Source organism: Scyliorhinus canicula, chromosome 21 (assembly GCF_902713615.1).
Source record: "Scyliorhinus canicula chromosome 21, sScyCan1.1, whole genome shotgun sequence".
Classification (NCBI taxonomy): Eukaryota; Metazoa; Chordata; class Chondrichthyes; order Carcharhiniformes; family Scyliorhinidae; genus Scyliorhinus; species Scyliorhinus canicula.
The window spans coordinates 14,676,463-14,694,067 of NC_052166.1; the positions used below are offsets into that span (position 1 = coordinate 14,676,463).

The window sequence follows — 17,605 nt, forward strand, 5'->3', positions numbered from 1 at the left end:
TTGAAAGTTGCCACTCAAGTGGATAGAGCTGTGAAGAAGGCCTATGGTGTGCTAGCGTTCATTAGCAGAGGGATTGAATTTAAGAGCCGTGAGGTGATGATGCAGCTGTACAAAACCTTGGTCAGGCCACATTTGGAGTACTGTGTGCAGTTCTGGTCACCTCATTTTAGGAAGGATGTGGAAGCTTTGGAAAAGGTGCAGAGGAGATTTACCAGGATGTTGCCTGGAATGGAGAGTAGGTCATACGAGGAAAGATTGAGGGTGCTGGGCCTTTTCTCATTGGAACGGAGAAGGATGAGGGGCGACTTGATAGAGGTTTATAAGATGATCAGGGGAATAGATAGAGTAGATAGTCAGAGACTTTTTCCCCGGGTGGAACACACCATTACAAGGGGACATAAATTTAAGATAAATGGTGGAAGATATAGAGGGGATGTCAGAGGTAGGTTCTTTACCCAGAGAGTAGTGGGGGCATGGAATGCACTGCCTGTGGTAGTAGTTGAGTCGGAAAATTTATGGACCTTCAAACGGCTATTGGATAGGTACTTGGATTAGGGTAGAATAAGGGAGTGTAGGTTAACTTCTTAAGGGCAGCACGGTAGCATTGCGGATAGCACAATTGCTTCACAGCTCCAGGGTCCCAAGTTCGATTTCGACTTGGGTCACTGTCTGTGTGGAGTCTGCACATCCTCCCCGTGACTGCGTGGGTTTCCTCCGGGTACTCCGGTTTCCTCCCACAGTCCAAAGATGTGCAGGTTGGGTGGATTGGCCATGACAAATTGTCCAAAATTCTATGATTAACCTAGGACAAAAGTTCGGCGCAACATCGTGGGCCGAAGGGCCTGTTCTGTGCTGTATTTCTCTATCTCTATCTATCTAAGGAGCAGGAAATATGAATCGGAAAAAGACAAATCAAGTGATAGAAGCACAATCTACAGAGCAAAGTCACTCCCAATCAACAGAGCCAACACTCCTCTAATTGTGACCAGTATGAGATCTGGAAAAATGGTCAGGCAACCAGATTGTAATTCATAAAGTTAGAGACATGAGGGAGGTGGAGGGGGGGGGGGAGAAGGGGCAGCACAATTCTAGGGACTTGAGGGGAAGGGCGGAGGGGGGGAAGAAGGGGCAGCACGATTCTAATGTAAAGACTTGGGGTGGTGAGGCTATCTGGCATAGCAAGGGTCAATGTGGTACTGGGAAACAGTGCCACCACAGTGTGCTGTAAAGAGACACATGAGCTGAGACTCGGGTCAATTGTGAGCTGGACAGAGACTTGTGTCAATTCTTTATGCCTTGGGTTTAGTTTTCAAATACATGCCTGGCAGGGAGTGTTCCCTGCCACTGCTGTAAATGAACCCACCATTTGAGGAATTTCTAATCAAACACCCTTACTGTCACTCTGCTGGTCATACCCGGCACCTTTTCAAACACTCTCACTCCTCACTCTCGTTACTGGTCATATCGTACAGCCTCCTCCCCCAGTCCCAACCTCACATTTAACACGCAATTTAAACAAAATATTCTGAAGAATCATTTTGCCGTGTGCTTCGGTGGCTTTTAGGGTGAGATCCACACCGCTATTGACTTTTGGGAACGTGGGGAATTTCTCCCCGGTCAAGCCCACACTTGGAACGTTTTTCAGCAGTGGGGAGCTGAACTCGGCGAGACCAGCTGTTCAGAGATCATTTTGAAAGGGTCCCTGATCTCCAAGTGTGCTCGAGCGTCCCACTCACACCCCCCCCCCCCCCCCCCATGTCACTGTCACCCCCCCTCGCACACATGGGGCATAATCCCCCAACACCTTTTCAGGCCTCCCCACTCCTCTTTTGCCCCCCCCCCTTTTCATAAGCCCCACACTTAACCCTCCCAACCTTTAAGGCCAATTTATACCTGCCCTTCCACTGCTCCCCCATCTTCTCTCAGGCCACGACCCTTGGCAGTGCCACCCGGGCACCCCAGTACTGGTACCCTGGCCCGTAAGGCTCATTTAGATATGCTGATCTGAGTCTTGCCCAGCGAGGGTGAGATTCAGATCACGAAGTTCAGATGAATCTCACGAGACGTCTACGGGGTCGCGAATCCTGTGAGAGGCCTCTCACGAGATTCACTGGCTCGTTGCATCACCAAGTTGGGCGTGGCATAGTCGCTAAATCGTGCCCGTTAACTCTTCACTTTGCCTCCTGACTACACCCTGTACCGCTGTACACAAACTATATTCCTCAGTCTCTCCTTGTTCCATTTAATATACACAATTCCCTTTGTAGTTTCTAACTCTCATGTTAGTTTTTCATGTGCTGTGCAGGTTCAATGCCTTTTAAACAAAGGAGCATTCTCTGATTTATTAGTGTGTATTTGCTTCACATTATTATGGGACACAACATTCTAGACTTCTCCACAACTAGAGAGCTGATCCATTTGTGCTGTTGAATTGATTTTCAGAGAAGTACAAGAATGCTTATTACCAAACAGCAGAGAAAGAGATAGCACAAAATGCCGAGAAAATCGGGCACATGCGCAAGGAGGTGATGCAGGAGAGTATCAAGTTCCATAAAGCTGACCGGGTGAGTGTATTTGCCACAACACCTGTGAGGAACAGGAAAAGATTATGAAATTCAGCAACTACCTTTTCATACTCAATCAATCCCACCTACCCACCCCATATCCCTCAATCCCACCTCATAGAATCCCTGCAGTGCAGGAGGCAGCCATTTGGCCCATCAAGTATACACCGACCCTCCAATGGCCCATGTCCACCCCACCCTATCCCCATAAAGGAGCACGGTAGCATGGTGGTTAGCATAAATGCTTCACAGCTCCAGGGTCCCAGGTTCGATTCCCGGCTGGGTCACTGTCTGTGCGGAGTCTGCACGTCCTCCCCGTGTGCGTGGGTTTCCTCCGGGTGCTCCGGTTTCCTCCCACAATCCAAAGATGTGCGGGTTAGGTGGATTGGCCATGCTAAATTGCCCGTAGTGTCCTAAAAAGTAAGGTTAAGGGGGGGGGTTGTTGGGTTATGGGTATAGGGTGGATACGTGGGTTTGAGTAGGGTGATCATGGCTCGGCACAACATTGAGGGCCAAAGGGCCTGTTCTGTGCTGTACTGTTCTATAACCTACCCTGTGCACCTTTGGGCACTAAGGGGCAATGTAGCATGACCAATCCACCTAACCTGCACATGTTTTGACTCTGGGAGCACCCGGAGGAAATCTACGCAGACACGGGGAGAACGTGCAAACTCCACACAGTCACCCAAGGCCAGAATCAAACCCGGGTCCCTGGCACTATGAGGTAGCAGTGCTAATCACTGTGTCACCCAGCCTATCCACCTCCCCATTGACCCTCAGTCCACCTCCCCATGTTCCTCAATCCCACCTACCCCCTCTCCCCATGTACCTAAAGCCCACCCCTTATCCCTCAGTCCTACCTACCTACACCCTCTATCCACGTCGCTCAATCCCACCTCCCCATATCCTCCAATCCTACCTATCCACCTGCTCCCCATATCTCTCAATCCCACCTCCCCATATCCCTCAATCCTTCCTGTCCACCTTCTCCCCATAGCTCTATATCCTACCTACCCACCCTGTCCCCTGTACCTCAATCCCACCTACCCACCTGCCCACCTGCTCCCCATGAAGCTGAGTCCCACTTAATGCAGAGGTGTTTGAAGTACAGTAACCTCCTCCCTGGAAGACTGGTGGAGGTAACATCTTATTTACATTGGTACCTACCACAACTCTGCAGATTTTAGCTGCATAGACTCTGGAATTCAGGATGAAGCACACACAGCTCATTTATTCATGGCAGGTGACGTGTATTTCTCAAAGGCTAGCTGATGTACTCTGCTTATATCATTCCTGAATCAGACAGCAAAGAAATTCAGTACCAATGCAGGATTTTTGGAAGAGCTACCCAATTCATCACCCCACCCACCCACCCACCCTTTACCTTCCACTCTGCTTTGAACAAATGAAATGAACTGAAAAATTAAATGAAAATCGCTTATTGTCACGAGTAGGCTTCAATGAAGTTACTGTGAAAAGCCCCTAGTCGCCACATTCCGACGCCTATCCGGGGAGGCTGGTACGGGAATCGAACCGTGCTGCTGGCCTGCTTGGTAAGCCAGCGATTTAGCCTTGTGAGCTAAACCAGCCATTGGATAAAAAAATGCAGTTCTGGAGTTGACAAAATGCCAGAAGACTTTATGGCACAAATCCAATAGTATGGAGTGAAGAGAAATGGGGCAGGCACTGCCTGGGGATATAGATGGTGGTGGAGGGTTGGAGGGGGAGGGGCTGTTAGGGATGGGGAGGGAGTTTGTGGGTGGAATGGAAAGTCAATGCAGTGGTAATGGGAGTTGGAGAAATGTGGCTTGAGGTCTTCCAGGTTGAGAGAGAGAGGAGAACACTCTTAACATATCCAGAACCATCTTCCTATTGCGATTTAAAGAATAATATTAAAATTCTCAGCTGACACCAAATTGGGGTGAGAGAGTGAATTCTGGTGAGGACAGTGATAGGTTGCAATATGTTGTAAGCTGGTGGGTTGGGCAGAGAGGTAGCAGCTGCAGTTCAGTACACAACAATATGTAATTATAAATTTTGTAAGTTGGAAAGGGAAACATCTTTGAAATATGAAATGTTTAACTCTATTGAATGAGCAAGGAGACCTGGATACCTACAGTTTTATTAAAGTTGGAAAGTGTGTGAAAAGGCAAGTGGAATCTTGGGAATTTGTATCTGGTGGCATTGACTGTGAAAGCAAGGAGATGGTGGTGAATTGGTGTCGCTGTACATGGCGCAGGACTGGTTATTCCGCACTCCTACAATGTGGGGATCACAGAGCCACTTGGAGGTTGAAAGTGGACTGCGTTCACAGGGACATGATGTACAAACCTCGACATAAAAGGGTAAAAAACATGCCCAACACCGCTCTCATCCTGTGTTTGTGGCTGCATTGTGCTGTGTGTAGATCCTTGGTACATGAACACCAAGTGTCACTACCTGCTGTGTTTCCACCTGTCTTTGCAACACGCAAAGGATCAATCTGGCTACACTGCTGTTGCTGATGTAGAAAAACACCTTTCACCTCATCCATCAGGCTGTGGTCTGCACACATAACCCCCTCACGGCCCTGCGGATAAAGGAGATGGTGGATCCTGTGGTCTGCACGTAACCCCCTCGTGGCCCTGCGGATAAAGGAGATGGTGGATCCTGTGGTCTGCACGTAACCCCCTCGTGGCCCTGTGGGTAAAGGAGATGGCGGATCCTGTTCCATGTTTCCCTGAGCAGACATGTCAAAGTCATCTGGTAGAATGCCTCATCATCAGAACTTTCAAACAGGCACCAGCTTGGCTGGTAATGAGAAAGATTGGGCAGCACGGTAGCATGGTGGTTAGCATAAATGCTTCACAGCTCCATGGTCCCAGGTTTGATTCCCGGCTGGGTCACTGTCTGTGCGGAGTCTGCACGTCCTCCCCGTGTGTGCGTGGGTTTCCTCCGGGTGCTCCGGTTTCCTCCCACAGTCCAAAGATGTGCGGGTTAGGTGGATTGGCCATGCTAAATTGCCCGTAGTGTCCTAAAAAGTAAGGTTAAGGGGGGGATTATTGGGTTACGGGTATAGGGTGGACGTGGGTTTGAGTAGGGTGATCATGGCTCGGCACAACATCGAGGGCCGAAGGGCCTGTTCTGTGCTGTACTGTTCTATGTTCTATGTTCTATCCTCCCTGTCAGATCCTTCCTTGACACCGAGAGTCTCACCCCATCCGTACGGCTGCCGTCTAGGTGACTGTGGTGGGGAAGACACCATTGTCCACCTCCCCTGCCTTTGCAAAGAAGAGCTGGAAAAATATGTTTTTTGTCAAGGTTCATCCCGACCAGTTCTGTGACACAGGACACTGTGCTCTATGGGCTGTTCCCGGGGACACACGAGATAAATATCAATTGCTGTTGGAGGATCAACAAAAATAAATCAATGGGGAAATAGGGGAATAAACAGGAAGAACCCTTACACTCTGGTTCAGTACAACAAACTGGAACTTTCCAACTGCCCTGCTTATCTTCTCATACTTGTCAAAGTTCCATCTGTGAGAACGATTGGGCTGCTGTGAGTGAGGGATTCATCCTTCAGGCTGACAATTGGGTTGGAACAGCGAACTAGGCAAAGCTATTAATTTGTGAGCTGTGTGTCCCAGTGTGCCTCTGAAGGTGGTGTTGCTCGTTATGCTTTCCTTAATTTGCTCTGTTTTAATTACCTTTGCTCAAGAGTCGCCAGGTATCTTTCTGATACCACCACAAGGTTCAAAACCGAATACTGATCAATAACTCGATACACCAGTTAGTAAGTTTGAAATCAATGTACATTTATTTATACACACAGTCAATTATTACTCATGCACAAACTCTACTCACTAAACTACAACTACTACTAAAAGCCTATACTTAGCTTCGGGCGCCCACTCAGTCAGAGGAACAATGGCCGTTGTCCGGTTCTGATACTGCTGGCTTCGAACTGGTATAGAACAGTAGCTAGGAGCGTCTATCTCGTAGCGTGCGTTGACCTTAGACTTACTTGGCTGGTGCTTGGCGGGCCTCTCGTCGCTGAGAGCCAAATGCCAAGGTGAAGGTGAAGAGTTCAAGAGTTCTTAAGAGAGCACTCTGACCTTGGGGACTCTGTTTTATACCCCAAAGGGTTTCGCGCCTTTCTGGGCGGTTCCTGAACTTGGTCCCAATTAATTGGACCATGTCCCAATCATTTGTATCGATTCTCTCCAATAAAGGGGCCATTCCTCGATCGCTGGGCGGGCCCTAGGTAACCATTGGCCTGCCTTTGTTTTAGTCTCCACTGGCGCCGGGGAGTCTGCCCTGGTACCGATTGTTTAAATGTTTCTCTTTTGTCCCCAGAGATAGCTCATTACTATGCTAATGGCTTGTAGTTTCAGTTCTGTCTGGGATCTGCAAGTTCCAATCCACAGGAAACCTTGCACCTGCTTGTTTTCACAGTACTGTCCAATTTTCCCTGAACTCTTTGCGAATGTCCATTTTGGAATCTGGACGTGGCCACCCCAGGTGGCTACAGTGGAAGCAGTGTGGGCTGCTGCAGGGCAATGAAATTATTCCAATGCTGTGATGTGGGAGACTGAATGTATTTGTAGTTTTTAATAGCATCTGTGGGCTTTGTCACTTTTGATTATCTGAAAGTCTGGTATGTTTGTTAAGATTGAGGCCGTTTTCAGCACGTGTCTGCTTCTTGCCTCACTTCATCTACTTTCCCAACAGGTAGTTGAGAACGCAATTGCTCGAGAATGTGAAGACCGAAAGGATTTGAAACTCTGTTTAGCAAAAGCAACAATTGAGGTATTTAAAGCGGACAGTTTGAATCCACACAGCAGTGCATAATGTCATTCCAGAGATTCAATATAACTTGGGCAGGCACTTAAATTAAATCTGGTGCACCATCATCCAGCCCCTGTTCCGACTGCCCAAATAATGAACTAGTCGATTTGATGGCAATTCAAAGACTGTACTCCGAGGATAGGGCCTGCCTCACAGGGTGTATAGATTGGAGATGAGGGCACGTGAGGAGGGGACGGGGTGGCTATTGGGGGTGACGGCACTCCTGTGTTGTCACTGTTGCAATGAGTATTGAAAGCAAAAGCATTGAGAATAAGGTGCTGCAGTGACTCCCCACGTTCACTATTTCAATCTAATCTCATAGAATCATACAGTGGAGAAGACAGTCAATCCACTCACTGCCCCACTGTATAGCTCTCTGAAACAGACATCAAAATCGTCCCACTCCCTGCTCTTTCCACAAAATCTTTGCTTTTCAGGCATCTATCCAATCCTCCTGTCCCTTGTTGTGTGAGATGCTGTTGGGGAATCAGGGTCTCAGCATTTCAGGTGTGATCTTTATTTAACTTTGGATTCATTTTGATTTACCAGCAACTGGCATAGTGGATACTAACGAAAGCTGACACCTATGCTAAAGCATTAACAATTGTAAAATAATCCGCTCCTGGTTATCACTTTATAAATTTACCAATAAACATAAAGGACACTGTTGGAGAAGTTCAATAGACTATGAAAAAGTGACCAAAGCCAAATTCAGGGGAGAGATGACTTGCCTCTATTCTGGGTTGTACTAAGAAGAAACTGACAACACTCTCTCACATAACCCACCAGGTCCTTGCAAATGTGCACTAGTTTATCAAGTCAAGTTACCCTGGGTAAATGGGGCTTTGTACATAAAGGTGTGTCTGTCCATTGTTTCAAGGTGCCTGTTATATCTTTTACGTTGTGAAATATTTCGGACAGTTGTGATGTGTCAGTATTTTTCACTTGTCAATGGACTAAGAGTGTAAGACCAGGTTTCACTGCGGTTCTTAGAATCATCGAACCCCTACAGTGAAGAAGGAGGCCATTCAGCCCATCAGGTTTGCACCGACCCTCTGAAAGAGCACCCCAGGCCCGCTCCCTATCTCCATAATCTAGTAACCCTCCCTATCCGTTTTGGACACTAAGAGGCAATTGATCATGGCCAATCCACCTAACCTGCACATCTTTGGACTGTGGGAGGAAACCAGAGCACCCGGAGGAAACCCACGCAGACATGGGGAGATTGTACAAACTACACACAGTCACCCAGGGCTTTGAATTGAACCTGGGACCCTGGATTTGTGAGGCAGCAGTGCTAACCACTGCGCCATTGTGTCGCTTTTATTCTGATGTTTCAGTAAATCTGCAGAAACCAGAGTGAACCGCGATAGTTGGCCTATTATATTGGTGATTCGATAAACTGCAGCAAGCTTTGGCACAAAGCGGTTTGTGTGCATCGTCCCTCACTGCAAGTATCCAACCTTCAGTAGTGAGTCAAGAAACGAGATGGTCAAATTTCACTTCAGGGAACCAGTTGGAGAGAGATGAGGGAAGGGAAAGGGGAGGTCGACAAGAACTTACGGGACCTCACGGTAGCATGGTGGTTAGCATCAATGCTTCACAGCTCCAGGGTCCCAGGTTCGATTCCCGGCTGGGTCACTGTCTGTGTGGAGTCTGCACGTCCTCCCCGTGTGTGCGTGGGTTTCCTCCGGGTGCTCCGGTTTCCTCCCACAGTCCAAAGACGTGCGGGTTAGGTGGATTGGCCATGCTAAATTGCCCGTAGTGTAAGGTTAATGGGGGGATTGTTGGGTTACGGGTATACGGGTTACGTGGGTTTGCGTAGGGTGATCATTGCTCGGCACATCGAGGGCCGAAGGGCCTGTTCTGTGCTGTACTGTTCTATGTTCTGTGTTCTAACTAAAGATCACAAAATGCTGGAAAGGCTCAGGAGGTCTGACATCAGACAAACATTTCTCTGGTTGGCAATCAGTAGCTAGTGGTGTCCCTCAGGGATCCGTGTTGGGCCCACAATTATTCACAATTTACATAGATGATTTGGAGTTGGGGACCAAGGGCAATGTGTCCAAGTTTGCAGATGACACTAAGATGAGTGGTAAAGCGAAAAGTGCAGAGGATACTGGAAGTCTGCAGAGGGATTTGGATAGGTTAAGTGAATGGGCTAGGGAAGGGGTGGGCAAACTACGGCCGGCGGGCCGCATGCGGCCCGCCAAAGGTCTTTATTTATTTATTTTTTTTAAATAATTTTTATTGAGAAATTTTGATTTTATACAACATTGACGCACCTTAGTAAAATACCGAAAATAACAATAATATTAACAATCATATACATTCGCCCCATCCCCATGAACAACCCAGCATTTTAACAACAACGCAAATTAACACACTATAAAGTTACAGAATAAACACTACAATAATGCACCCCCCCCCCCCCTCCCCCCCCGGTTGCTGCTGCTATTGACCCAGTTACCTATCTCTGAGCTAGGAAGTCCAGAAAAGGCTGCCATCGTTTATAGAACCCTTGTATTGATCCTCTCAGGGCAAATTTGACCTTTTCCAATTTTATAAATCCCGCCATGTCACTGATCCAGGTCTCCACACTTGGGGGCCTTGCATCCTTCCATTGTAACAGAATCCTTCGACGGGCTACTAGGGACGCAAAGGCCAGGACACCGGCCTCTTTCGCCTCCTGCACTCCCGGCTCTACCGCAACTCCAAAAATCGCGAGTCCCCACCCTGGTTTGACCCTGGATCAAACCACCCTCGACACCGTCCCCGCCGCCCCCTTCCAGAATTCTTCCAGTGCTGGGCATGCCCAGAACATATGGGCGTGGTTCGCAGGACTCCCCGAACATCTGGTGCACCTGTCCGCACCCCCGAAGAACCTACTCATCCTAGTCCCGGACATGTGGGCCCGGTGCAGCACCTTAAATTGGATGAGACTAAGCCTCGCACATGAGGAGGAAGAGTTGACTCTCTCCAAGGCATCCGCCCAAGTCCCGTCCTCTATCTGCTCCCCGAGTTCCTCCTCCCATTTAGCCTTCAGCTCCTCCACTGACGACTCCTCCACCTCCTGCATTACCTTATAGATGTCAGACACCTTCCCCTCTCCTACCCACACCCCCGAAAGCACTCTGTCCATCGTCCCCTGCGAGGGCAGCAAAGGGAATCCCTCTACCTGTCGCCTAGCAAACGCCTTTACCTGCAGGTATCTGAACATGTTCCCCTGGGGAAGGCCAAATTTATCTTCCAGTTCCCCCAGGCCCGCAAACCTCCCGCCAATAAACAGGTCCCTCAATTTGCTGATGCCCGTCCTTTGCCACCCCCTGAATCCCCCATCCGTGTTCCCCGGGATGAACCGATGGTTGCCACCCAGTGGAGCCTCCATCGAGCCCCCTGTTTCCCCCCGATGCCGTCTCCATTGTTCCCAGATTCTTAGGGTCGCCGCCACCACCGGGCTCGTGGTAAACCTCTTAGGGGAGAGCGGCAACGGTGCCGTTACCATGGCACCCAGGCTCGTACCTCTACATGACGCCATCTCCATTCTTTTCCACGCCGCCCCTCCCCCCTCCATCACCCATTTACGCACCATTGACCCATTGGCTGCCCAATAGTACCCCAGAAGGTTGGGCAGTGCCAGCCCACCTCCATCCCTTCCTCGCTCCAGGAACACCCTCCTCACTCTCGGAGTCCCATGTGCCCACACAAAACTCAGAATACTGCTAGTCACTCTCCTAAAGAAGGCCCTGGGGATACATATGGGCAGGCACTGAAAAAGGAACAAGAACCTCGGAAGCACTGTCATTTTGACGGACTGCACCCTCCCCGCCAACGACAATGGCAGCATGTCCCACCTCCTGAACTCCTCCTCCATCTGATCTACCAGTCTGGTAAAGTTATGCTTGTGGAGAGTCCCCCAGTCCCTGGCCACTTGCACCCCCAGGTACCTAAAGCTCTCCCCTGCCCGCCTAAGCGGGAGCCTACCAATTCCTTCCTCCTGGTCTCCAGGGTGCACCACAAACACCTCGCTCTTGCCTAAGTTTAATTTATAACCTGAGAAGGTCCCAAACTCGGCTAGTAACTCCATCACTCCCGGCATCCCTCCCACCGGGTCCGCCACATACAGTAACAGGTCGTCGGCATACAACGACACCCTATGTTCCTCTCCACCTCGCACCAAGCCTCTCCACCTCTCTGAATCTCTCAATGCCATCGCCAGCGGCTCGATTGCCAGTGCAAACAACAAGGGGGACAAGGGGCAACCCTGCCTGGTCCCTCGGTAAAGCCGGAAGTACTCCGACCTCCTCCTATTCGTAGCCACGCACGCCATCGGGGCCTCATATAACAGCCTTACCCATCTAATGAACCCTTCACCAAATCCAAACCTCCCCAACACCTCCCATAGGTACCCCCACTCCACTCTATCGAAGGCCTTCTCCGCATCCAGTGCCACCACTATCTCTGCCTCCCCCTCAATCGCCGGCATCATAATGACATTCAGCAATCTCCGCACATTCGTGTTCAGCTGCCTTCCCTTCACAAAACCTGTCTGGTTCTCGTGCACAACCCCTGGCACACAGTCCTCTATCCTGGTGGCCAGGATTTTTGTCAGCACCTTAGCGTCCACGTTGAGGAGAGATATGGGCCTGTATGAACCACACTGCTGGGGGTCCTTGTCCTTCTTTAAAATTAACGAGATCAGCGCCCGTGACATCGTCGGGGGCAAAGTCCCCCCCTCCCACGCTTCATTGAGTGTTCGCACCAGCAAGGGGCCCACTAGATTGCCAAAGGTCTTTATGCGGCCCACGAAGTCATTAAAAAAAAAAAAAAAAATTTTTTTTTAAAATTTTTTTAAAAAAAATTTTTAATTATTTTTTTAAGGTTAATGGGGGGGCTGTTGGGTTACTTACTGGTATAGGGTGGATACATTGACTTGAGTAGGGTGATCATTGCTCGGCACAACGTCGAGGGCCGAAGGGCCTGTTCTGTGCTGTACTGTTCTATGTTCTATATGAGGCGCCCAGAATCATAACCGGGTGAAGTAATTATTTTACTTCATATACTATGCGGCCCTTCAAAATTGTGAATTTCTGAATGTGGCCCTTGCACGGAAAAGTTTGCCCACCCCTGGGCTAGGGTCTGGCAGATGGAATACAATGTTGACAAATGTGAGGTTATCCATTTTGGTAGGAATAACAGCAAACGGGATTATTATTTAAACGATAAAATATTAAAGCATGCCGCTGTGCAGAGAGACCTGGGTGTGCATGAGTCACAGAAAGTTGGTTTACAGGTGCAACAGGTGATTAAGAAGTCAAATGGAATTTTGTCCTTCATTGCTAGAGGAATGGAGTTTAAGACTAGGGAGGTTATGTTGCAATTGTATAAGGTGTTAGTGAGGCCACACCTGGAGTATTGTGTTCAGTTTTGGTCTCCTTACTTGAGAAAGGACATACTGGCACTGGAGGGTGTGCAGAGGAGATTCACTAGGTTAATCCCAGAGCTGAAGGGGTTGGATTATGAGGAGAGGTTGAGTAGACTGGGACTGTGCTTATTGGAATTTAGAAGGATATGGGGGGATCTTATAGAAACATTTAAAATTATGAAGGGAAAAGATAGGATAGATGCGGGCAGGTTGTTTCCACTGGCGGGTGAAAGCAGAACTAGGTGGCATAGCCTCAAAATAAGGGGAAGTAGATTTAGGACTGAGTTTAGGAGGAACTTCTTCACCCAAAGGGTTGTGAATCTATGGAATTCCTTGCCCAGTGAAGCAGTTGAGGCTCCTTCATTACATGTTTTTAAGGTCAGATAGTTTTTTGAAGAAAAAAGGGATTAAGGGTTATGGTGTTTGGGCCGGAAAGTGGAGCTGAGTCCACAAAAGATCAGCCTTGATCTCATTGAATGGCGGAGCAGGCTCGAGGGGCCAGATGGCCTACTCCTGCTCCTAGATCTTACGTTCTTTATTAACAGGGCTGAATATTTCAACTCATAATGTCCAGGTTCATCAGAACAAGGAGTTTTTAAAAAATGTTTTCTTAGCATATAGGCAAGACCAGCATATGCTGCCCATCTCTATTTGCCTTTGAGAAAGTGTTGGACGTGGATATTTCTAAATCTGATCAGCTTGCGAGTTACATTAGATAATGCAGCTCTTCCCGTTTCATCGAAAGGGAATCTCCGACAGCATCATTTGCGGGAGGCTGTGGCGTGGTGGTGGTATTAGAGTCAAAGAGGTTCACAGCCCGGCAACAGGCCCTTCGGCCCAACTTGTCAGTGTTGCCCAGTTTTTACCACTCAGCTGGTCCCAATTGCCCACATTTGGCCCATATCCCTCTATACCCATCTTACCCATATACCTGTCTAGATGCTTTTTAAAAGATAAAATTGTATCCACCTCTCCTACTGCTTCTGGCAGCTCGTCCCAGACATTCACCGCCCTGTGTATGAGAAACTGCCCCTTTTATATCTCTCCCCCCTCACCTTAAACCTGTGTCCTCCAGTTCTAGACTTCTCTACCTTTGGGAAAAGATGTTGACTGTCTACCTTATCTATGCTCTTCATTATTTTATAGACCTCTGTAAGATCACCCCTAAGCCTCCTACACTCCAGGGAAAAAGTCCCAGTCTATCTAGCCTCTTGTTATAACGCAAACCATCAAGTCCCGGTAGCATCCTCTGGGGACCGAGGTTCAATTCCCACCATGGCAGATGGTGAAATTTGAATTCAGTAAAAAAAACATCTGGTTCAAGGCTGACCATGAAACCATTGTCGAATGTCGTAAAACCCCACCTGGTTCACTAATGTCCCTTAGGGAAGGAAATTGGTCATCCTTACCTGGGTGTGGCTTACATGTGACTCCAGATCGACTCCAGATCCACCGCAATGTGTTTGACTCTTAAATACTCTCATGGATGGGCAATAAATGGTGGCCCAGCGATGCCCATATCCCACGAACGAATAAAAAAATAATTTATCCAGCTTTCGATGGGGAATCACCGAAGCATCTGTCAAGTTAAAACAAGCTGAGTACAAGAGTGTCTGTGAGCAGTCATAGAATCATAGAATCATAGAATTTACAGTGCAGAAGGAGACCATTCAGCCCATCATGTCTTCACCGGTCCTTGGAAAGAGCACCCTAATCAAGCCCACGCCTCCACCCCATCCCTGTAACCCAGTAACCCCATTTAACCTCGGTTGGGAACTTTAGTGAAGAAGCTGCTGGGGCACCTTGTGGTGCGCATCACCCACATGCTCTGCTACAGCAGGTGGAAGGTAGGAACTCCTGAGGGGGCAGATGGTTGGAGGGCGGGTTCATCCCAGGAACTCGCTGCCGTCCGGACGTGTTTCGGGCTTCTGGAATGGACGATCCCATCGATTGTGGAGATGCAGTCGCAGAACCAGGGATTACATGAGGGGTTGTCGGTGAGCATCCAGCACCTGCAGGCGCAGTTGGAGGAGTCCAACCATGTGCAGGAAAAGGAGGTGGTGCTGGCCATGCCTACCACCCAGGCCAACACCGCACGGGTGGCGCCCATGGTGGAGGCTTTGGGGGCGAGGGTTTCAGCCATGGATCAGCATGGCCTGGGGCTCACAGAATCAGAATCACAGAATACTACAGTGCAGAAGAGGCCCTTCATCCCATCGAGTCTGTACTGATGCCCTGACCTGCCCACCTAACCCCACTTGCCAGCACTTGGTCCATAGCCTTGAATGTTATGACGTGCCAAATACTCATCCAGGAACTTTAAAGGATGTGAGGAAACCGGCCTCTCCCACCCTCCCAGTTAGTGCATTCCAGACCGTCACTACTCTCTGGACAAAAAAGATTTTCCTCAAATCTCCCCTAAACTTCCCACCCATCACTTTGAACTCGTAACTGACCCTTTAACTAAGGGGAACAGCTGCTCCCTATCCACTCTGTCCATGTCCCTCATACTCCTCTACACCTCGATCAGGGCCCAGGACAGGCTGCCCTCTATCAGGCAACCATGTGCCAGGCCACCTGAATATTGTAGTGATGCTCCTGAGCGTGGCCCAGTCTCAGCCAGACATTGCCGATGTGGCACAAACCCAGAGAACGTTTGCCCAGTCCCAGAAGGTGATGGCACATTTGCAGCGTGTTGTGGCAGAGTCCCAGACGGAGATGGTCCACTCCCACGCACCATGGCCGCGAGAATGCAGATACTGGTCGAGACTGCTGCGAGCCTCCAGGATTGGACCTTCTGGGGATCCACCTAGATGTAGTGTTAGGGCCCGTAAGGCCAGAAAAGTAGATGCCAGTTAAGTTGGCACGGGTGCAGGGCACAGTTTAGCGATGGGGACACAAGGCCTCATGCACCTCCTCCTTTGCACCTCCTCCTCCTCTTCCTCGGCCTGTTGGAAAGCCGGCTCTCCAGTGGCTGCCTCCTGTTCCTCTGGGGCACGCTCTGCTGCTGCAATGTCCACCACGAGCAGCTCCAGCTAGTACAGCCGCAGTGCATCCACCAGGGCTGCGGCAACTAGGAGGCAGGTCACCATTGCTGGTTGTATTCCAATATCCATTGTCTGCAGGGGTTGAAAGGCCGACATGTTAGCATTATGCGAATGGGGAGGAATGACTGTAAAGGTGCATCTTGAGGGCATTGGTTACGGCTCCCCATCCATTTTCCCAAATGAAATGGACTGCCAATCTGGTGGTGGTAGAAACCTTGAAAATTTGGGGACAATTTGAGGCAGCAAGTCAAACTGGGTGCTATTTCCCAATCTGTGGAAACCATTGTTTTGTGCCGGCAGTTTTGGATTCACCCTTCGGGGTTTCACCCTTCGAGGAGGAGTTTCCGAAGCTTGGTGATCTATTTGTTGATAGCAAGTTCCTGAGTTTTGAGGAATGGCTGGAGAAGTATGAGCCCCCCCCCCCACCCTGATATAATTCAAGACGGTGCATAGGTCAGGGCCCGAATGAGTTGGATTTTCACGGATGCCGAGTATAGATGCTCTGGGGGTTTGGCCCATCACACACACGTATTCTGATCCTGCCCTGGGTTTGGGGACTTCTGGGTTTCCTTCTTCAGCACCATGTTAGAAATTCTTACAGAGCCAAAGGAGGTCAATCGGGCATTCAAGACCTTCTACTGGGGATTGTAGACCTCCGAGCCCCCCGACGGGAATGCGGGAATGAAACAGTTCCTAGACAGACTGGAACTGCCAGTTGTGGGGGAGGACAGAAGGGGGGGAGCTGAAAGCACCAATAGACCTGGGAGAAATCATGGAGAGCATCAGCTCCATGCAGGCGGGGAAGGCACTGGGAACCGACGGGTTCCCAGCGGACTTCTACAAAAACTTTGCACCAGTCCTGGCTCCACACCTATGGGACATGTTCGCGGACTCACTGGCAGGGGGGCACCCTGCCCCCCACGCTAGCACAGGCCACAATCTCACTGATACCCAAAAACGATAAAGACCTGATGGAATGCGGATCATACAGACCCATTTCACAACTGAACGTGGATGCGAAATACTCGCAAAGGTCCTGGCCAAAAGGCTGCGTAGGACCAAACGGGCTTTGTCAATGGTAGAGAGCTCACAGCGAACATGAGGCGGCTGCTGAATGTGATAATGCCCCCCCCCCCCCCCCCCTCCCTGCCGGTAAAGAACACAGAGGTGATCGTCTCCCTGGACGTAGAAAAGGCCTTTGACAGAGTCAAATGGAAATACCTCCTCGAGATACTGGAATGGTTTGGGCTAGGAGCGGGGTTCACCGCCTGGGTTAGGCTCCTGTACAACGCTCACAAAGCGAGCGTCCGAACTAACACCAACCAGCTCTGAATACTTCCAGCTACAGAGAGGAACAAGACAAGGCTGTCTCCTGTCCCCACTCTTGTTCGCGCTAGCGATCGAACCCCTGGCGATAGCCCTGCAGGACGCGAAAAGCTGGAAGGCAATCCGGAGAGGAGACAGAGAGCACAGAGTCTCACTCTATGCAGATGACCTGCTCCTCTATGTCTCAAAGCCACAGGAGAGACTGAAGGCAATACTGCAAATACTGAAAGAGTTTAGAACCTTTTCAGGCTACAAACTTAACCTGGGCAAAAGCGAGACATTCCCAGTGAACCCAAAAGGGGGAGGGACAGAGCTGAAGGGGCTCCCGTTCAAAACGGCCCAGAACAGATTCCGTTACCTGGGGATCCAGACAGCCAGAGACTGGACACAGATCCACAAGTGGAACCTGACCA

General features: G+C 49.6%; 1 protein-coding gene across 1 annotated transcript in view; it reads left to right on the forward strand.

Moving 5' to 3' along the window:
• Positions 1-17,605, forward strand: part of LOC119955794 (coiled-coil domain-containing protein 183-like) — a 112,735-nt gene that overhangs the window by 22,591 nt on the left and 72,539 nt on the right. The window contains exons 2-3 of the mRNA XM_038782373.1: positions 2,443-2,564; positions 7,278-7,355. Coding sequence (XP_038638301.1) covers positions 2,443-2,564; positions 7,278-7,355 — 200 coding nt within the window. The remainder of the gene's footprint in view (positions 1-2,442; positions 2,565-7,277; positions 7,356-17,605) is intronic.